The 23,340-nt window shown below is 40.6% G+C and overlaps 1 protein-coding gene across 1 annotated transcript in view; it reads right to left on the reverse strand.

Annotated features, from left to right (window-relative positions):
- Positions 1-18,942, reverse strand: part of ROCK2 (Rho associated coiled-coil containing protein kinase 2) — a 100,164-nt gene extending 81,222 nt beyond the window's left edge. The window contains exon 1 of the mRNA XM_074154104.1: positions 18,785-18,942. Within this exon, the coding sequence (XP_074010205.1) occupies positions 18,785-18,934 (150 nt within the window). The 5' untranslated portion in view covers positions 18,935-18,942. The remainder of the gene's footprint in view (positions 1-18,784) is intronic.
- Between the last annotated feature and the right edge of the window lie 4,398 nt (positions 18,943-23,340).

The raw sequence follows: 23,340 nt of genomic DNA on the forward strand, positions 1-23,340 counted from the left end.
GTAACTCTAAGAAAAATATGCTCAGCACACTATCAATAGCTATTAGTTTAACCATAGAAAATGTTTTGCATTTCACTGAGTTATGGTTCACATCCAAGTGGACAGATAGATGTCTCAAGAACAAAACACTCCCTTACATATTTTAGAGAGTCATCCAGTAAGTTCATATTTTATTTCCTGACAAACAAACAAAGAAAAAAGCAAAATGTCGAAATAGTGAATATTTATATAATTAAATACAAAATTGTTCAAACATTATTATAATACCTCCTTTTGCTTAGGAAATAGAGCAGGAAATTTAGAGAGTGTTAGAAAGATAATTTGTAAGTCATATTTACATGCTGCACAAAGGTCATGTTCAGCTGTAAACTAACATACACAGCTGTATCAATAAATTTATATTTTGGGAAAAGATTAATTACAAACTATTGTCATTTAAATAATTCTATTTTAGATGGACCCATGCTTTATAGCAAAATGGTAAGATCACTTCACCTCTTCAAATAGTTTTTCTTTCTCATTCTATGTAAGACAATGGTCATGACCCCTCTCATAAAAGTGTTGTTTGGATTTATACTAAGTAGTTGGAAAGAATGTTTATCCTGGGTTTCATGTATCTGGGCTGTCAACTTGAAAACCTTTTCCCTCCCTACCCTTCAAAAAAAACCCCAAACACCACAAAACAAAAAAACCACCCTGCCAAAATCCGAACAACACTTTTCCTCCTCAGCTTCCTATCCCATTCTGCGGATAAGCCTTAGTTATTCACTTATCTTAAATCTTGGCTGGAGTACTGCCGGACAATTTTATGGACATGAAGACTTCTGGAGCTTAGTCCTGCTGTTCAGAACACTTCAGTGCTCCTCCTCAGCCACACCAGCCGCTTCAATCCATTTGCCTTTGGCTCCCATGGTTGATTTAGAATTTGAAGACTGATCTTACCGCTCCTCGAGAAACACTGCGTTCATGAACTGCACCTTCCAGTATCAAGACATCAATGAAATCTCCCACCTGAAGATCCTGGTCTATAATTACATTCCTCTTGAGCAAAGAGGCTTTCTACAACAGACAAGTTTTATCATCTCTATCTAGAAGCCTGAGCTTTTGAGGTACAGGTCCAAAACCAGGCAATGAAATTCCACACAAATTGAAGATCACAGAAAAGCTCACCAACATCACCAGCACCAGTTGCATTTCCCAGTCAGATGCGGCTGATTGCTACAGGATTTGTTTCAAAAAATCATAGCTGAGGAAGCGTAACAGCTTACAGTAAAGTCAATAAAATGCCCCAAACTCTAAGATAAAGAGAGCTTACAGGAGCTCTGAGGGCAGCCAGCCCCGTGAGTGTGAGATAAACTGGAGTTTTCTCTGCTTATGTCAAGCTCATTTTTAAAACACATTTCATAAGACTGAAGTGTGTTCTTCCAACCACATTTGAAGTTTGTTGCAGAGTTTCTCCTACATGCAACAGAGGTTAGCAGTTACCAAAATTACATATAACATATGCGGTTAGAAGATACTATAGTTTATCTCAAAGTTTTAAAATATACTTATTCTGTGTGCATGTGGAGAGAAAGGGGAGAAAAAGAGAGAATAGCTGGTTATTATTTGACAGCTTGGGTTGAAATTGCTTTTCAAAGACTAGCCTAACAAAGCTAATGCAGCTCGCGCTAAGATGAGCAAACTATATATAAAATTGAAGTAATTTTCACTAAACGTTTGGCAAAATGCAATGAACTGGACAGAACATCTATCAGCCAATATCACTTGATTAAACTTACTGAAAAGCTCAGAGGAAAGGAAATACAGGCAATGGATGTATTTCCTCACTAAAATCATTGAAAATACTTTTTATTATTATTTCCAGTGTTACATGTTCATATTTGTCAAAGTGGATGAATAACTCAGAAAAATGAACAATTACTTAAATAATCATAGGGGATATGAACAGTTAACACATTTTTGTAACCACTCAAGTCACGCACATGAAAAAATCTCTGGCCAAAATTCATTTTCAGTAATATAAAGAAATATTAACTTCCAAGTATGCATACATGTATGCATAACAAGGCACGCTGTAGCTCCTAACAATGAACTCAAAGAAAAGTTGATAGTACCAAGCAAAACATTCAATGTAATTAAAATACCATCCTTTAAGAAAATCAATAAAAAGATTCTATCAACCTGTTCATGTTTAAAGATATGATAAACCAGTAATCTTAATTCCATTATTTTCATCACAATGGCACAGTGGCAAATATTCCAGTTACACTCCAATTCAAGTTTCACCCGGATATGCTAACAACAGAACAAAACATCTGGAGTCTGAAAAAAACAAAATCAAATCATCACCAACCCAGGACATCTGCCCTTTCCTCTTCCTTCAATTATTTCTCTATAAGGCACACAAAACTCACTCCAAACATACCATGAAATACCTGAGAAAAAAGGGGTGGAATTCCACAGAATTAAGCTGAATGTATTACTAAATTACTGAACGTATCACATGAGGTAAACAGTTTGGCTTTAGAGCAGTAATGACTGAGCTCACAGAACTACATGTTAACAAAACACACATTCAAATATTAGGTCTAAGATATCAGGAATCCACTTAAACAAAACATACTTTTATTAGGAAATAGACTTCGTTTGTTAGTCTCAATTGAAATGGCTCCATGTTGCTCTAAGATGAGAAGAAAGATTAAAATGAAGTGGGTACAACAGATATCTTACATATCAAAGAGATGACCAAAATAAAAAAATAACACAGTCATTGGCAACAATCACCAAATCCATAGTCCTCTGGACTAAATCAATCTCATGTCTAATTCTGGGCCCACAGGTAGTCCTACCCACTTAGTTGCATTTACTAAAATGTTTTAAGTTAAACAAGCATGTAAGTGCTTGTAAAACTGAACTCTAATAATATTTCTGAAAAATACTCCCCCAGTCCCAAAGTGTTTTTCAAAAAAACTTTCAAGAATCTCTCCCTCTAGCATCCATTTCACTTTCATAATTTGTTAAATAATTAAAAAAAAAAAGATATCCTAGTCTAGCTACCCAATCTGTTTATCTTGGGGAAAAGAATTTATAATAAAAGAGAGATAAGAGATTTGAGAGAACACGAAAACCAAAGGAAACTCCCCACTGTGACAGAGAAACTCATCTCACCTTTTTTATGAATACATGATAAATTCACATTTTGGGAACATCTGCACAGTATAATAAAACAGATTTTGGATTTGCTGCATTTGATTTTTCAGATCAGTATTGTCAAAAAAGGAATTTTTATGAAAATAACTGACTAATACCATCCCCTGGGATACATACTTCTCTGACAGAAAATTTCCTTTAGCATGTCTGACCAGAAGATCGGGTATCTACAGGAAGTGATCCTGTCACAGTTCATGAATACTAGTGGTGAAAAAATACTTTCTGTACAACCCTCAATCTGGTTTTTTACCAAAACAGGGTCCTGAATTGCTTAACATCAGGGCACAAATAGGAAACAAATTAAATGTAAAATTGACTGCAAGTGTCTGTTCCCTCCATAAAGCATATCTGACAGTTTTGTAAGATTTTAAGACAAACAATCAAGAGTTGTTTGACAACAATTCCAGTTGTAACTCCAGTAGACTACTGGCGTATTCCTTCACATGAACCTCATGAGGTTCAACATGGCCACATGCAGGGTCCTTCATGTGGGTCAGGGCATTGAGACTGTGAGCAGCCCTGCCAAGGACCTGGGGGTGTCGGTGGATGAGAAGCTCAAAATGAGCCAGCAATGAGCGCTCACAGCCCAGAAAGCCAACCACATCCTGGGCTGCATCACAAGAAGCGTGGCCAGCAGGGCAAGGGAGGTGATTCTGCCCCTCTATTCCACTCTGGTGAGACACCACCTGGAGTACTGCGTCCAGCTCTGGAGCCCCCAACATAACAAGGGCATGGACCTGTTGGAGCGAGTCCAGAGGAGGGCCACAAAGATGATCAGAGGGCTGGAGCACCTATCCTATGAGGACAGGCTGAGAGCTGGGGTTGTTCAGCCTGGAGAAGAGAAGGTTCCAGTGAGACCTTATTGCAGCCTTCTAGTACCTAAAGAGGGCCTATAAGAAAGATGGGGACAAACTTTTTAGCAGGGCTGTTGTGAAAGGACAAGGCATAATGGTTGTAAACTAGAAGAGGGAAGACTTAGAGTAGATACAAGGAAGAAATTTTTTACAATGAGGGTGGTGGAACAGTAGCACAGGTTGCCCTGAGAAGCTGTGGATGCCCCATCCCTGGAGGTGGTCAAGACCAGGCTGGATGGGGCTCTGAGCAACCTGATCAAGTGAAAGACGTCCCTGCTCATTGCAGAGGGGTTGGACCAGATGATTTCAAAGGTCCCTTCGAACTCAGACTATTCTGTGATTCTGAAATACTTCTGTTAGTAGTACTGGAAAAAAAAAACAAGTCTACATCAATAATCAACTATTTTCTTAATAATTTGTAAATGGTATCTGTCATTAAAAATAGGTTGTTGGGTTTTTTTACCAACTGTAAAATTAAACATTTATTTTCTGTGGAACCTTCAGAATTGTTTTATCTGTGATAAACATACCCATCTCTCCATTAACAACCTAGAAGTAACCCCTTTTATTCTTTAAACTTAAAACAATTCCGACTCAATATAACGCTACTGATGTAACTGACGTTGTTGCTCTGATGTAAGAATATGAAATCAGAAAACTGCATGAGTGTAAATTCAAATTAGCATTTGTATAATTTAATCCAGTCAGGTATCAAAGCAGGCTGCACTGGTATCAGTTTGCTTTGTGCCAGTATAACATAAGATACGTATTAGAGATGGAGCAATAGTAACATGGCACTAAGAACAATTTCCAAATAAGCACTGGCAGCTAAGACCTCAAATTAGTCATTTTGGCACTTTGCATGTCGATGGATTCCACTATTTCCCGTTATTTTCAGAAGAAAATATGAGCCAGTATTCATTTTTAAAAGAAGCCTGTTTACAGACAATGCTGTTGTTGCCTAAAACAGGAGAGGAAACAACAGATTAAAGCAACAGACTACAATAAAAAAAAAAAAAAATAGGTTTAGGTTACCTGAATTCAAATGTAGACAAGTACTAATAGCAATTAGCCTTTCACAAGTTTCTTAAAAAAATAAATCTTTCCAGTTCCTATAGTCATCTCTGTACATAGGCTAGTAAGATGGCATGCTATTGCTCCATTACTTTCCTAGATAGGTCTGAATGTGATAGCAGAATTTATTTCACTCTTCTATTCCAATTTGCTTTTCTTCCAAGTTTATACTAACTCGGTTAACTTTCAGAAAAGTAGATTTGGAAGGAAGTGTCTCAAAACACCTTTTTCTAGGGCTCCAACCGTTACATAACAGTTAAAAAGCAGATTCGAGCCGAATCCGTGAACTTCTCTGCAATTCTCAAAGTAGCTACAGTATTTGCAGAGCAGTACACGGAGCTTTGTTCTTGTCCCCACACTCCCTTCCAAGTTTTATTACCGACATTGTGGTAGGACACACAGATGATGGCCTACATTTCAAAAAAGCAGGCTGTGTATTTTAATTAATAAACAAACCATTCATTTGAAACCTTGTTCTTTGAGGAAAGGAGGGACAACATGGATTTTTTTTGTTTGTTTTGGACAGGTTTAGGGTTGCGAGTTTGTTTTTTTTAAAAAATGTAATAGTGGTAGTTACCATTGTGTTCTGCAAATGTACCAGGATTAACTGGGAAAATGATTCAGATTAGTTTTAATCCAGATTAATTACTCAAGTCAATTTAAAACACACCAGCACAAACATTTGTGTCACCATGGAGGTGGTGCCCCATGGAAGCAGGTGGAGCTACTTCTTTAACTGATAGTGAAGCTATTTGTGGAACTCTGTTAGCCATTTGTTTTTAAATGGACCCATATAACTAAGGGAGAAAGACGCACCTTAAAAAGTTTCTGCGATCACTCACGCTCAGCCTCCTGTAATGAGAAACTTCTACCTTCTTCAAATTTCTGAACATTTATTTTTCTAATATTAAAAGCTGCTTGGTATCTCCCTCAAACAGTGTACAACTTTATCAGTTCATTTACAAACTCTTGTAAGAGAAATATATTTATTAAATATATAAAAACATGATGGTAACTGTCCTTAATGACTGAAGCCCTAAAATAAATACAAAAATATAAACACTTAAAAAAAAAAAATCAGAATCTAGACTACTAGAGAACAACGCAAAAACCATTATTTCAATTATCAAGATATGTTTATTCCTCTGCTAAATGTGCTACTAGTAAGGCAGAAAAGCCAAGTTGGCTCCATTAATAATAGTTTTTGCACATACATACCACTGAGAATTCATGTCTGTCCTCAGCTGTGCCCACCTCTTTAAAAATAAAAAGGTCACCTTCTTTGTTGCAGCTTCCTTCTTTCAGAGCATGACAGACTACCTGAAAATAGCCAGGCTAGTCTTAATTACTGCTGTACTCACCTCCACATTGCAGAGCAGAGCTGTCTGACCCAAGGACCATACTCGCATATTTAGTAAGCTCAGGTCTGCAAAATCTCATCTCTTTCTGCTTCTAGAAATCATTCAGAAAGAGATACTGCATCCTACAGCATTTTAAAGTTTCCCTAATCCCCTGACAACTCATGGGTCTTAAATGGATGACGACAGAGCTTATCTGAAAAGACATTCTAAAGGTATTTGTCTGCGGCTGATAGAGATCCTCACAAAGGAACCCACATCCTGAGGAACTTTGGTCTCAACCTGACAATTAAGTACCTTGTACCTTTAGAAAGGTAGGACTATTTCACAGTCTTTTCAAGATAAAGTTATTACAAGGAAAGACTCCTAGGTACTGTAAAACTTAAAGCAGGTATAAAAATTTTCCTCCAACAGACAATAGCTTTGCAAGGTAGTGGTGTTATCTTCATACGTTTGGGCAATGAAATGTTGCCTTAACCACCATGTCATTTAGCAGAAGACATGCATGCCTGCCTTTAATGAGACAGTTAAGTTACAGTTCTATCAGAATTTGTTTACATAATGATAATAAAAATATCAGATGAGATTATGGTAGCTAAAACAAATTTTAAAATGGAAGAGTATTTTTCAGTTTATTTAGCTTGTGTTTATTCCACGTGTGTTTATTGTGATCAGTTTCCCCTTTCTGTGCAAATTTTACTTTGGAATACAAAGACTAAAAAACATGATTGTGAAACAAAAGTACAACAAAAAAATCAGGGCTAAGTGAATATACCAAGTTACTTGGGAATATAAAGCAAAACAGAAAATAGATTTCCAGTTCATCATGGTTCCATAAATGGAAAATAGTTTTCCCATAGATAATAACTTGATGTTTCCTAAAATTTCCTTAAGCTTTGGCAACAAATGATTCTGAGATACTATCTCGCCTTTCCAGTGGACCTGAGCAGATCAAGCCCCACAGATGAGCCCCACAGATGATTCAGATGAGCCATCTGAATCAGTTGCTTCCTCGAGGAATCAGATTTTTCACATTTGAAGGAAAAATGCCTGTGCATCAAGATCACTAGGCTCAGAAGAGGTGTATGCACTTGTTGAAGTGTTGTGGGAGAGAAGAAAATTTACATACGTCTCTTGTAAGAGCACTGCAGCACACATCGTGTACGTATATACGCGAGTGGAGAGCACAGACCCATGAGGTAACCAGAAGGACAGCCACACCAGCGCGGCACTACCTTAGAGCAAGCATGGACTATTACTAGCTGCCTACTAAAGCAGCATTTAAATTTGGGAAAACGAAATCCTTACATCAACAAAAAAGCAGTTTGTCAGCTTCACCATAGATCATTTAGGTAAAAACATGACCCTAATGTTTCAGGCCATTACAAAGTTGTGTCCCTAATTGACTTGGATTTCTTGTCATTCCTTACTACCCTTCAACGGAAAATCTGCATACAACTAGCTATATGTGCCTCACTCTCCAAGGGAGTTCAAACATACACAAAAATTGATTATGGAATAGAGCTATGTCCATTTACTCACAGATCAGCATTTTCAGAAAGTGAACATAGGAATAAAACCAGATAATTGGAGTTGCATTATTTTAGATTAAAAGACCTCTTGCTTCTACTTTACTACCTCTTGCTCTACCAAAAGAATGGTAGTACTGAATTTCACCACAATATTTCTTAGCCTGTTCTGTCACATTGTGTCTAATTTAGTAATTAAGTCAAAACCAGCAGAATCATCAGCAATTTATGTTTAAAGTGAACCTTGACAGTGCTCAGGGCCAATGATGGCTTCCAAGACCACATGTGCAGCAGCAAGTGAAACAACAGCAGCACCTGAGCCCCCGCGAGAGCCCTCCCTTCCTCACGCTGTCACTAGGGCACCTTTTTGGACGCTGAGAACTTCCACACCAGCGACAGGGCAAGACCGTGCCAGCTAAAGCACAACAGGACCCTGACACTGCCTGGTTTATGGTTAGAGATACAGACTTACAGACGACGGCGATATTTTACTTTCGTGACTACTTGCATGCAATCAAACACAAAGGACGAAAATGTTACGATCCTCTGACTATCTGTAAGTGCTTTCAGCATCACTGACTGACTCTACAGTGTTACAGCATCAAACATGTTTGTTTACTCCCTCACCCGCTTCTTCACCATTTTCGATGACAACTAACCCGATAGCGATAAGATTTCATACATCAGAAAAAAAAAAAAAAATCAAGACATGGTGAGAGTAAAAACAATTCCACAATTCAGAAAATTACTCGGTGTATAAAACCAAGAACAATTCCCATGTGGCAAGAAAGGAGTAGCCTTGGCTACCATTTCACATGGTAGCCTCTTCTGACAGTTATGCTTTCGAAATGAAGCTTGAAATCACAATGTAGTTAAAACGTTTGACCTTGGAATAAAACGTGTGTAAGACTATTCTTCAGTCCTGCTTTTCACATACTACAAAAAGTCGAAACAGCTTACACGCGATGCCATTCCTCTACCCCCAATATTCAGCATCCATTTGATGTAACACGCTGGTAAACAGAATTAACTTCATTGTACATTGCTTGGTTTTGATTTAATAAAAGAGTACTTGGATTGCAAGAATACTGAAACATCACCAATTTTCACCTAAGCCTGAAAGACACACTGTACATCTTCCCTCATAAATGTACACAGTGCGATTTCAAAAAATAAATACTGTATTATTACCAAACACACTTTCAGCAATACAGTCTAACCAAAACACACCATACTGTATAGAAAACTTAAAATAAACTTTATAGTTAGGCCAAATATTGTCTCTGGCTTTGTGATTTAGTCAAATAAGTTCTGCAATAGGAGTTTTTTTAATAATGGACACTGTCATACTTTACAGAATTGGTTTTCAACCATTTTCCATTTTTAATATGCTAAATTTTGGCAAAAATGCTTTGATGTGTTGAGAGAGGACAGTTGGGATTTCTGGCTCTTGAGAAACACTGCAGGGCACACGTGGGAAAGAATACTGGTATTTCTTCTAAAAAAAATGAAAAGCACTGAAATAGTTTATTTTGACACTTAAATTGCCTTTCTTCAGAGGCTGCCAACCATTAAAATAGATGAAGTGATTCACACTTCATGGTGCTACTGTTTCAGGCTTTTACACGTACGAACCATTCTTCATCATACTGTCCATATTTAGAGGTTTTCTTCATAATCCTAACAGTTAGAAATTATTTTCAAAACAGAGAACTAGCTGGATGTCTACAATTATAAGGATTTGTCAGGATAGTTATTTTTCAGGAGATGCAGCTTGTATTAGTACATTCATTATTTCTTACATATTTATCTTCTAATTCAACCTTGAAATATTCCCGAAACAGACAAATACTACACACGTACAAAACAGTGTTTCTGCTACAGTTAGGTTTTCCCAGCAGAATTTTGACAGAGAGAGTTCTGCTGCTCCCCACCCTTACAGGCATAAACACCACCGCTGCACCACACAAGCCCTTCAACTCTCGGGAGACGCATGGTGGAGAAACCCATACAGATGGGTATTAAGGAAAATTAATTAAAAAAAAAAAAAAAAAGATTAAAAAAAACCCCTACATTTCATATAACTGAAGTAATTTTTTCATAGTAATATTGAACAGTGAACTTGACAGCAATTAAAAAAATCAGGGCTTTAGAAAATTTTACAAATTAGTAACAGGAATACTTTTTTACCTTGAAAATGCAGTTATTTTTAGCTTTCCCTATCAGATCTATAGCTTAGTTTAGGTGCTTGTAATACCAGCATGGATGCAACTCTGAAGTTTAACAAAACTAACTACTTTGTACCCATAGAGAAAAAATTTAACATAGAATAATGTTTAAATTAATTGCAGTAGCTGCAATACAATAGTAAACTGTCAGTGCCTCCTTGCCACATGAGTAATTCAAGTAGTTGTTTTCAGTCACTTTTCATATGAAAGACTAAAATTAAAAACAGAGGGGAGGGGTACCTCACAATCCAGGATTATACACATTAAAGAGGTCACTAAATTAAATAGGCCAAGAATTGCAATTTATGGCTTAAGGCCTAAGTGGGCTGACTTTTACTGTTGGAGGAACAAAATATTCACTAACAGAAACAGACCGTACGTGCGCATAGCTGGCATTAGAAAGGTTTTCATTATTCACTACACCAACAGCTTCCAACAGTATTATTTACTGCTCTTCTCCATTTTCTTGTGTTATTAGAAGGAATAATTCTACTCCTAAGGCAAGCGACTTCACGGTTGTTTCATCACAGAAGTTTAAAAATTCTACAAAAACGTAATCAGAAGTCAAGCATGGTTATAAAATTGCGTAAGAAGGGGAAGAAATAATATTAAGCAACCCCCTAACACCTTATATCTACTTATTACAGCTTGTTCCAAATTACTTTAGCTGCACATATTACAAGTCTACCACAACATACACTCTCCTGTATGCCAGATGGTGCTAAAAGTCATTTACAAATAAAAACCTGTGCCCTATCCATGTAACAAACGACAAGGCTCGTCTCCCTAATCTTGCACTCAACATAATCAGCACTAAACTGAAAATGGAGACCAGCACAAACCAGTTTCAGAAACCACAGGGAAAACCAGTTTAAAACTAGTTTCCATACGAAACAGAACATTTTCATAGCATAGTCAAGCCAAATGATTTTATACCCCTTGACCAAAACATGTGCTATCATAGGTTTTAGTGCATAATCTCTGAAGATATGTCCATACACACTACAGGGAATTTATTGATGCAACACTCTTTGTCTTGAACAAAAGAAAAATACAGAGGATCAACTCGTACAGCAGCAACAAACACAAGCAGACTTTTTTCCAAATTCACAACTCATTCAATAAGAAGTAATTTCCAAGAAGCACCCAAAGGTACTTCTCTATACCCACAGCATACTAGGGTAAACCTACACTGTTGAGAGAGCAACGTTTGATACTTAATCAACAACTAAGCTAGAGACTTTGGACAACTACCCGTAACAGCAATGACAGACATGGACAAAGAACAATGATGCGTTACAGCCTTCAAATAGTAATCAAGATTTTAGTTAAACTTTAAATACCATTCAGAAGAAAGTGTTTTTTCCTTCTAGTTTGTTATTTATTTGGTAATAGTAACAGTGAACATCATTTGTTGTGAGATTAAAAAAAAATAATAAAAAGAATATTTTGTAAAGAGAAGCTTTTCTTATTTCATTGTAGTTCAAACTTTCTTTCGTGTCTGAATGTGACCTCCTCTTCATTTCCTCCTGAAGTATAAAAAAAATTCTTGTTTGGATGAGTCACCCAAACTTTATCCTGCTTTATGTGGGATCCTGTTATTCTGTACTTTAAATACAGACTAATAAAATCAGTACCCGTGATTTAGAAGAGTCAAGAGGCAATAAACCAACCACTCAGTTATCTGAATCTTCAAGGTTCAGAATTAAACCCTTTGACGTGAAGTTTCCTCGTGATCACCTTTTTTATATGACATAAGGTTTTTTTCTAAATAGTTAATTCTTCTCCAGTATAGTTAAAAAAAAAAAAAAAAGGGCAAAAAAAAAAAAACCCTTCATCATCTCCATTTCATACAGTTGGAAAAGAAGAAAGATTTGTCTGATGACACACAGTGCCAGCACTAGATTAGGGTTCAGATCCTCCTGCACATCATCCTTTTTATTTATCCCTCCGCCTGTTCTGTCTGAACAACACCATCGTACCAACAAAAATGGACAATGATATCACTACGGCATTAAAGTACCAATGCTGCACACTAACACCAAAACCCAGTAGCCTCCATCTGGGCACACAGAAAACACAAAATATGTGACTGGTGACCACATGACTTAAGTAAGTCATTCTACATAAAATTAATAAAAGGCAGGCATAATGAAAAAACATTTGTATGTGGCACTAAGATTGTTTTTCTTCTCATGTCTCACCTTCCAGATCTTACAACAACTGAAGCAGAGATTGAACAAGAGGAATGTTTCACAAAGAGGGAGAAATTTGCGTCCCTTTATGTGAAACTAAAAAACTAAACTCCATAATATGTCACAGAAGAAAAAAAAAGCCCCCTCTCTCAGTAGCTGTAACCATAGCAGATGAACGCAGAAAAAAAGAAAAGGCTAAGTCCACACCACATAGGCAGCTGTTACTGATTGAGACTATCCAATCTAGTGAAATTTGGACGAAATTCACGTAATCTTCCAAATATAGAACCTCCGCACATTAGGGGGTGGACAAATCACTGTTTTAAGCATAGGTTCTTAAAACTTTGTTAGTGGGTAATTACTAAAATGTGCCCAAATAAGGATGCAAGTGACGCTTCACCTGCACTAAAGAAGCTTACATGTCGCTGGCTGTGAAGATGCACTGCTGCTGGCACTATGGGGAGTGTTTTGACATTTCACTACTGTAGCAGCAAAAGCTTCGCGCACAGTAGGTATGGCTTTGGAACTGAGCACTACATTCAACATTCTGTTTACATAGCGAAAAACTCATTAAAATAAGTTTATTACTTGCAAAGGCTGCCAATATAAACATAGTATTCTTGTTCTTAACCAATGGGATGTACCAAGAAAACAGTATTTTAAATAAATTTCTTAGCAGAAACATTTGGTGCTTTTCAGTATAACAGCTCAGACCAGCCTTGGACACAATATAGGACACATACCCCCCTAAAAAACCCCTATCCTTATGGGTTATAAAAACATTTATTTATTTTTTTATATATATTCTTTCATTATGTAAAACTCTACTACTACCAAGTTTCAATCACTTTCACCCTTAAAATACAAGGTCAGTTCCTCTGTGGAAGTGCTACAATTCCAGTCATATTTTGTAGCTCAGCCACTGGCAAGAAATCATAAAGTGATAGCTGCAGAGATTACTTACTGTGGTAGCATTTTCTTTTCTCTTTAAATTAGGCAGCTTTTGTTATGGATTGCATAACTAGGCAGCCAAATGCTTTGGCACTGCTCTGCCATTAGTTGAAAACTAAAAATGTACTTAAAAAAACAGGTTTTAATCAGCATTTGCACACATTCCCAACTGACACTGAGGCTACTAATACTTAGAGAAGTGAAGAGTTCCTGAATTTTTATTCCATCACAGATAAAGCAGAAGAGAATTGTGCTAATTTGATAGCGTGGCTGTCTTTTTTTTTCATCCCTTAAATTGTTACAGAGGCTGAACAACTGAAAGATACTACTGACCCACCCTGCAATCTGATCAATACAGATGAAATAACGGGAGTAAACATTCCTCTTGTGAATGCACACGCAAAATCTGCACATATCTCGTGCCGCAGTAAAAGTATCAAACCTGAACAAAGTGGCTTTTTCCTTTCTTAAACTAAAAGTGAAATGCTTTAATCCTACAGTGGAATAGAACAGAATATAAGAACACGTAAAACTGTCAGAAAATAGAACTGTCCTTTTCCAGTTAACTACACTGCTATATATAAATCCATCACACGGGAACAATGAACAAAAGACAATTTTGTTTCTTTAAAGCTCATCTTTTTCAACTCTGCAGTAGATGTTCTGAAATTACAGATCAAAAATGGAAAATTTATAGTCAGAAGCTAAAGGAGAAGTAACAGCACAAGAACTGTAACAAACAAGACAGAAAATATTTCTTCAAGAACAGAGAATCATTTGGCCTTTCTGCTTACTACTGGGAGATGAATTTCAGATCAGATCCTGCTAACTGCTATGTTTTCAGCTCTTCCCTGTGCGTGCTGGTTCAAATTAACACAACAGACTGTTCTTACTGATTCAAAACTACATGGCAATAAAATTAGGAATATGAGACAACTTTAATATTCAATATGAAACATTTTCAAATCTCGTAAGTCCAAAATCCTGTCAAGGGATACATGTATGTCAGCCATGATGACCTGGAGACCCTGTATTAACAGAGCTCAGCCTAGTCATCCGCTAATTTAACACTCTCGGTATAAAGGTGGTATCTACCCAGTTGATGAGATTGCTATGGACAGATGCACCTATTGAAAGGATCAGAGTCACGGCTCTATCTGCAACCCACTTTTCATTAAGAGTAAAATTCCAGGGTCTTAATGGCAAGGATCAACTTAGATGAACATCTATTCATGTTCAAAGTAGTATAAATACACAGTTTGCCTGTCAGCTTTATTTTAATGAAGAACATAGCAAACTAGTTCGGTTTTGGGTTTGGGTTTTTTTACGTTTTACAGCATGTATATTCCGAGGCAATTAAGCACTCTCCTGCTAATCATCTCTCCATTTCTTTGCCTGCCATGAATACCTTCCCAGCGTAGCTCAGCATAGCACTACACTGCCTAATAGTTTTAAGAACTCCTCCTTTCAAAGGCTGACACAACCATAGCAGGACAGGCAGAAAATGCTCAATACTTTACATCTCCAGTGTTATGTCAAGGTTTAAGCTTAATACTAAAATCCTAAGGCTTGCACTGAACGAGAGCAAGGGCAGGCACCAGGTTCCTTTCTCCAGCAAATTGCATTCGGCTGCAGCTCCAGCAAAAGGACCAGGCAGGCAACTGCAGGGAGGAGGATGATAAGATTTATCAGAGCTGTTCGTCACCACCATAAAACTCTGAAGTTGAGTTCAACATGTGCTGAAGTGATACAATTACACATGGCAAGGAAGTCGAGATCTGGATTAGTTTTACACAGCCTACATTGAGCTATCTGCTCTAGTTTTAGAACACATTAAGCATTCAGCTAACACTTACCAATACACCCTTAAATAACATGTATTTAATACTACGTAAAACAACTCAGTTAACACTGCAGATAGAGCATATACGCAAAAGAATAACTACACAAATGTATTTGAGAACCGTTAAGCTCTTCTTAAATGTAGCTGCCAACTCGGAACTATTCGGTAGGAATGTATTTATAGAAGGGTTTCTTATGGATCACCCAAGGTCAAATACCATTTAGCGTTATCATCAATGTGTACATGCAGTACGCATAAAAATGTCACTTCATTAAATTAGTGGATGACACTAACCGGCAGAAGAGCAAATAATAAGAATACAGTAGTTTTAGGAACTGATCTGCACATTCTAAAGGTAATACACGAAACAGGTTTTCATAACCACTAATGCGACGTTGCACGACCAAAAAGAGAAAGAGATTGTATCATAGGAAGCTGTGACAAATAAAAAAGTTATTTATCTTACCATAGGCAACCTAACACAGACTTTCAACGTGAAACAATGAGAAGAGCACTCAGTGGATGTCTAAAGAAGGTTGCAAAAACCACTTCCCTTTGTAGACATCTTTGCTGAAACCCATCATAGACAGTTTATACAGTTCCAGCGTTCCCTTTGTCACCTCTTTATCAGACCAAAGCCAGAAGAAACCCACAAAGTGCAGGCTATGCCTTTGACCCATGCTGACGAGCAGAAAGTCCTCTCTATTTTTTTTTTTAATTTAGAGAAAAAGGATAGTGATAACCATGCCATAAATTTTAATTTACATTTTTGAAAAATTTTGCCTTTATAACTAACTACCAGGACAAACTAAATGGCAAGCTCTCCATCTCTTAATGCCTCTGAACTGAGACCGCGTGTCTTTTTCAAAGGTACATTTTAATCAAACACAAACAATTATGCTCAACACAGGCATAAACAGACAAGTGTTAAGATGTACAATAAAGCAAAAAACACATTAGAAAATCTGACTGTCTCTCTTGAGCCCCGAAGGGGGATGGGAGAAAAATAATCAATCAATGTATTCGGCTTCATAGATTCCCCTGCTAAAGAACTGAATGGATGTGGCCAGCCATCCTGTGGCCAGGAAGGTACACAAAGAAAGTCTCTTCATTTAGAGCCACTGAATAAATTATCTCTTGATAGGCAGCGGAACCGGTATCTACAGAAAGACAGCTTATTACCTCAGCTTTTCACATCTTTCAAATTTGCACCATGTGCTGTAGATTAACAGTTACTTTTTTGCTTTTTACGGCTTCCCAAAAATAAAGCATGCACACAAAATGCAGAATAGCAGCTGTTTATGACTTTTTACAGTGTAAGGAAATGAATTCCACTTTGAATTCCATTCCACATTTTTAGTTTTGGTTATGTTATTTTTGGAGGATGAAATAGTGGCATTCCAGCTAGTCTCTTTAAGACGTTTTCCTTGACTCTCGGTTTCTGTTGCTGTATTTCTACTTTTTAACTGAAAACACATTTCCACTTATGATAATTCACACTGAAAGTGAACTGTTTAGCAAACAAATAAATTTTGCAACTGAATATGATGTTTTCATACTCAGACTGCCTAGCAGAACGCCAATACAAAATTAAAGTCAAATAGCATAAAGCAACAATACCAAAGCCCAAAAGAAAGGCTTTTACAGGAAATACACTGCAAATTTCTTAAGTAAGAATATTTAAAACAATGAAGTAGATCATTGTTTCACACATAGACACGTAGAATGCACAAGCTAGGAAATTTGATTGATTAGTATTATATTTTACTTACTGTTAATTTTTGAAACAATACTTAGTGCAGAGAGCGAAGTGATGTCTTTTACCTTAAAAAATATGCAGTTACAATCCAGCTAACACTCTCCCATGGTTTGCTAATTTGTCCACTGTATTACATGAAGTGGTCTACATTGTAAGTGTACAAAACATGACAAAAAAAAAAATCAAGTGCTAAGCAGTCCAGTCTCAATTTTGCAATTACAATTTCTCTTTAGAAACATAAACAGTTTTTAGTTTATCTAATCTATGTCCAAGGCAGAGGAGGCAAGAGAATAAAAGAAACACGCTGTTGAGTATAAAAGCAGAGAGTGTGAAAAAGTCTACTGGGGTTAAGTATTAACCTGATGCATTTTTCAGAACAACTGTACTATTTTTAACTGCTCTTTTTTGGCCACAGGTCAAAGCTTTCCTAGCAAAATACCAAAGTGAAAATGCTGGGAGCGAAGCCCAGAGGCAGCTCTCTTTGCTTTGGCCTAGGCAAAAACTTATCTGAATCCAGTTAGATATGTAGCACTGTTTCCCACCCCCCTTCATTGACTACTATGGCTGTCATTATGCCTCTGAACATCTATGAGAGCAGTAATACAGTACTAAAGCCTCGAGAAGAACATTTTTCAGATGTTATAGGAAATTCCTATATTCTCCACACAGCACAGGCATACATACAGTTCAGTCAGTTCCTGTACTTTTGGCCAAACAGAACTGAGTCATTTGAAAGCAGGAAAAAAAAAAGACTCAGTGTAAGTGCCTTGAGCAGCTCTTGGAAGGACTGGGATATTTTCCCCCCGTTTCTGTTCCTCATAGCTGGGACACATTGGAAATCTAGGGACAGACTGGAAATTTAACGTTTGAAGACCCTGAAGTTCAGTTAAAATAATAATAAAAATAATAAAGACTGCCTCTCACTGCCTTTGCAGGGTTTGGATGTCTTAAATGGGGAAATGTAACTCTCTTCCCACTCCTTCCCGAGGGCATGGATTTCTTACTAAAGGAAATTATATTTCAGACACTCACACCGAAAAATGCTATTTGAAATAGGAGAGAGATGAATCCATCTGCCCCAATGGAAAATAAATGTGACCCCACAGGACCCTCCCCCGTTACATTTCTCCCTTAGGCGTGTCCTTTTCCCGAATTATTCCCACATCGCAGAGCAAACCCCAGCTTTACCAGAGGGCGGTTTTACCGGGGGGTGGCGAGGATGGGTACGGGGTGCCCGGCAGGGCACACAAAGGCAGGTACTTTGGGAAGGGACACGCTGGGATTACGAAAGCGGGAAAGTAAAGACTATGTAAACGATGTCGGGAGAGAAAAAAAAAGAAAAAAAAAAGAAAAAAAAAAAAAAAGGCGCTTTCCTCCCCAGGTCAGATCTTTCCAGAGGCGTTTCTCGCTTCCGAACGCCCCCTCAAATAAGCTGTACCTAAACGGAGAGCGGTCACTCCCGACGCAGTCCCCCCCACTGCCACCAAAGCAGCCCCCAGGGGCCGAGGCCCCCGCTCCCTCCCCGCCACCTCCCCTCAGGTGCCCGGGCGCCCCTCGCCCCTTTCGCCGGCGGCCCGGCCGGGGGCGTGGAGAGGCGCCGCCCCCGGGGAAGGAGCCTTCGTCCTCCCCCAGGAAAGCTCCTCCAGGACGGGGGAGCCCTTTTCCTTCCTTCCTTCCTTCCCCCTCCCGCCCGCCCGCGGCGAGGGCAGCGCTCCCTTTGTTACCCCGCCAAGCGCTTCCCCCCGCGGCGCGGCCCGGCCCGGCCGCCCCTCTCCCTCACCAGCAGGCTCTCCACGTTGACCGGGGAGCGCGGGTCGCGGATCATGGACTCCAGCTTCCTCTGGCGGCCCTCGAGCATCCCCGCCGCCGGCTCCAGCGCCTCCGCCGTGAGGGGAGCCGCCGACATCTTCACCGCCGGCTGCTGGCTCATCCCTCCGGCCCGCCTAGCGGCGGCGGCACACCGGCCCCCGCTGCCGGGGAGGAGGGGACTGAGCGGGGTCGCCCGGCGGGCCCGGCGCGGGGCCTAGCGCGGCGGAGAGGCCGGGGGAAGGGCGGGAGCGGCGGCGGCGGGCCGGGCCTGGGCAGCGAGGCGGGAGCAGAGGGCAGCGCGCCGCCGTTGGCCGCCTGGCGGCCGCCCGGGCATGAAGGGCGCGGGGAAGCGGCCGCTGCTCCGCCTGAGCGCGGGGAGAGGGAGGAGAGAGCTGGGAGGGGAGGAGGGAGGGAAGGAGGGAGCGCTTCCCGCCGTGCCCCCGCCTCTCCCCCTCGCTCGGGGCGTCCCCTCAGCGGCCGCCGGCTCACTGCCCGCTCCCCGCCGCCGGCGGGGCCATCGCACCGGCCGGGCGCCCGCTGCGAGGGCGGGGAGGGAGGGAGGAGGGGAGGAAGGGAAGGGGGAACGGGCCGCCGCGGAGCCGGACTTGGGACTCCGATTCCCTCTCGTCCGTCGGCTGCTCGGGCGGGAGCTGCGATATCCCCCGGCCTCGCCTCGCCGCTCACTCCATGGTGCGGCCGCCGCCCGCGGCGCCCTGCTGCTGCTGCGCCCGCCCCCCGGCTCGGCTCGGCCCGGCCTCCTCCTCCCCCGGCCCCGCGCCGCGGAGGCGGCCTCCCCTACCCACAAGGCCCCGCTGCGAGCGGCGGCGCATAGCTCAGCGCTCACTCACCGCCTAACTATAACCCTGAGCTCAGCGCCCCGCCGCACGGAGGGGAGGCCCGGGGCCGGGGCCGCCCCGCCGCCCTAGGAGCCCGCAGCCCGGCCGCAGCGCCCAAGGTGACCCTCCCGCCTCGCCGGCCCCCGAGGCAGCCGCTGCGGGCTAGGCCCGACGGAGGGGCCGGAGAGAGAAAAGGGCCGTGTGGTGACTGCGTGAATTTTGGCCGAGACCTCATCCTGCCCGCGTTGTGTGAAGCACACCGAAAAGTAAATGAATATAGGAAACATTTGAGAAAGCGGGCGAGCAGCGTTTCGGGTAGAGCAGCAGTGCTCAGGGCATGTATCGGAGGGAAGATGGAGAGCTTGACGGTGAGGAGCTGTGCTAGGGAAGATGCAGAATCCCCTCCTTCACCCTGAGGAAGATGAACCCCCACAGGCTGTGCTGGACAGAACGGCGAGCGTTTCCCGGGGTGGGGATGATGTGTGTCCGACCCAGGCAAGAGCTGGCCATGGCAGAGAGGGAGAGTGCCACCGACACCTCCAGCTGTGGCTGCGGGGACAGAGGAGGCGAGTCGAACAGCGGGGACGCTGCATGGGACAACGTGGTGAGGTTGTGGCCCAACTGTGGTTCCAGCAGCCCGGTGATGCGGCCAGCGTCACTGGGCAGGGCGGCAGAGCCCATGGAAGTGCCATCTGCAGAGGTGGAGGGACCTCAGGGAGGAAAGGTTAACAGCTTTATTGTGTTGACTTTCAGCTGGTAGCTGGATGTCAGTGAGCTGATGTCAGAAAAAACGGGCCAATATTTTTAACTTGAAAAGGAGAGGGAATCAAAGAGAAGTAAATACATGAGTCACTTGGATGGCTTTGAGTGAGATCACTCTGTGATATTCTGAGTCAGGGCCTTGGTGCTGAACAACCCCCGGCTCGAGGGAAGGTCAGGTCTGAAGATCAACCCAAACCCCAGAACTGGGTTCTGTTTTACAGTCTGCTGAATCAAAATCCCTGAACCTGACAGAAACACACGTATGAATGTTGTGAAAACACAAATCGGGTGCTATGGCTCGTTCTATCACTGAACCATGTTTGTGACTTTTCGTAAGAAATTAGTGAAAATCTGTTTGGGAGAGGCGCTTTATTTATATCATAGGACTACTTCATCGCAAAAACAGGTTAAGATCCACTTTACTGCAACACCAACAACAAAAATCACATCATTTTCTCTAACAGTTTACAAAAAATAAGTAGGAGCAACAACTAGTAGGGTTCCTACTAGGATTAGGACATGGGTTACATGAAGTTACACGGCCTAGCACATCAACCATTCAAAGCTCTAAATTACCTAAAAGAAACATGATTTCTTCACATGCAGCCTACTCATAGGCTAATTTCTTGTTAGCAACACAGCACAAATGTTTTGGTTTTTCAAAGAAGGGATTTAAAGTAGGTTTGGATGAAAGACGGCACGTGGGGAATGTGTCTCCAGTGATCAATAAGGAGCCTGGGCTGGGTTTTGCTTATGTCCACAGGAACCTCGGGAGTGATTTCAATGAGCTTTGAGTCGAGCACAAGGTGCTGTGAAGATTTAAACTCTCTTCTCAGTTTCCCCTTGGCTATAGGCAAGCTGCTTCTCTTTTCCTCATGTTTCTTATCTATAAAATAAGCTTTGTAAAAACTAATCTTTATCTAGCTTATATGATTTAATGACATTGTTCACAGTGCTATTTAAACGACCATAACAAAGAAATTCTTAAATTAGCATAACAGCCCTTTTTGCATACAAAAAAAAAGTGTGATTGTGACTTCAAAAGCGAGTGTGTAGAAACAGTACCTTCTTGAAATTCTTTACCATAGATCTGTTCCTCCAGCCTCCAGGACATATCTGTTTACCGAGGAAACAAGTTTTACTTTGTTACAGGGACAAATTGACAACGGCCGAGTCAGCTGAATTCCTTTGCGCAACACAAATCCTCAACAAAATCATCAGCTAAGGTCTAACAGCAGAAGCTTTATTGCTGGTTGTAAGTGATTAAGTGGCAAAAAGAGTACCCAGAAAGTCAGGTCCTGCCCTCACTATTTGCAAAAAATACTGTTTTAACATGCAGTTTGGGCAAATTTGATATGGATGTTCTGAAGGAAAATTAGCACCACCTTCTGCGGTCTTTTTACAGTTCGACCTTTTCTGCCTATAGTGGCATTTATCTCTTAGGATAACACCCATCCTTGACAATGACCGTCTTAAGAAAGAACTCTTTTTACTTGATCTGCGTACGGTGGTTTTGAAGTCTGTTACAGTGAATTGTCAAATGTTATTTACCATGTTTTGTAAGGCAAAGTCCAAGGCTTCCAGCGTGTGTGTTGCAGCTTTAAGCCTATGAGTCCACAGATGGATCCTTTACCTCTCTCTCTACGCCCTCAGAAGCCATTTAACTCTTTAGGTGTCTACAGTCCAAATATGTTTTAGGTGTCCTGAGGCACTTGGGAATTTGCTGTCGACCATTTTCAGAACTGGCTGCATTTTAACAACCGGATTTGTAAGAAATTTGGCTTATTGGTTAAAAGTCACCAGCTTCACATTGTTCCTTTAGGGTACTTCCATAGGGATCAGGACTTCTCAGGAGGAAGAGGGATTTGGCTCTGGACCTCAGGCACGCTTTTAGCTACTAGCTATTGCAAAAGATGAAAAAGGAGACAAGCTACCCATCCGTGCATCTGTTTCAGGAGAAAGGGCTGCTACGTTTTGAGCACTTGCTGCTGGCTAGTTAAGGCTTTCGCAAATCCTCTTCTTAGGCTCCCACTCTCTGGATGTATTGTATAGAGAGCATAAAAGCGCTATTGACAAGAGAGTTGTTTCTGGTAATTGGTAGGGTCTCTAAAACTTAGGTGTAATGTTTCATGTGGATCTAGTCCATTTTTTTCTGTTTTGCATATGGGAAAACATGCATAGAAAAGTTAAGCAAGTTGCTGATGATCTCATGGTCTGTCTCTGCCTAGAGACATGAATTGACTCTCATCCTGAATGACAAGCAAATTGTGACAACAGAGTAGGAAGGACAAAAGAGCCAAATAGTCTGAGCAAATACACAATATTTGAAAGCTGCCCAAAATTAAGCCATGTCAAACTGCTACAGGCAAAGGTGCATAACTATAATCCCTCCCCACTGGGGCATCGAGGACGCCGCTCTGACAGTTTGAACGTCACAGTTGATCATTGTTGTTGTGATGGAAATAGGACAAGAGGTGGGTTTTTTAGGTAATGAGGTCTTGAGACTTTGGAGATTGTAGCTAAAGATTGTCATTCTACCTTCAGAAAATAATTTACATTTACTTCACTAGCATAAGGGTTTATTTTTAGATTCATAAATATGAAATGGGGACAGAAAGGAATGCAAGTGTATCATGTTGCTTTTTTCTAGTTTTCCTTTCTCACATGCTGGTGTTCAATCAGTCTAAGGGTTAATAAATTATTTTTCTGGGTTAAAATAAACCCCTTTTTCTTCACTTTAGATTAAGGAAAATGGACGGGAAGAAAGGTAGATGTCTTCTGTATCTGGGAGATCTATAAGCACATGTTTTTAAGGATTTGCAAAGTCGGCCGCAATCATCGTCATTGTTGATTTTCTGATTCTAGTGTTGTCTTGGTGCAAATATTATAGTTATGTAAAATCCACAAAAAAACATTTTTTAACATTCTT

Source organism: Numenius arquata, chromosome 9 (genome assembly GCF_964106895.1).
Source record: "Numenius arquata chromosome 9, bNumArq3.hap1.1, whole genome shotgun sequence".
In the NCBI taxonomy this organism is placed as follows: domain Eukaryota; kingdom Metazoa; phylum Chordata; class Aves; order Charadriiformes; family Scolopacidae; genus Numenius; species Numenius arquata.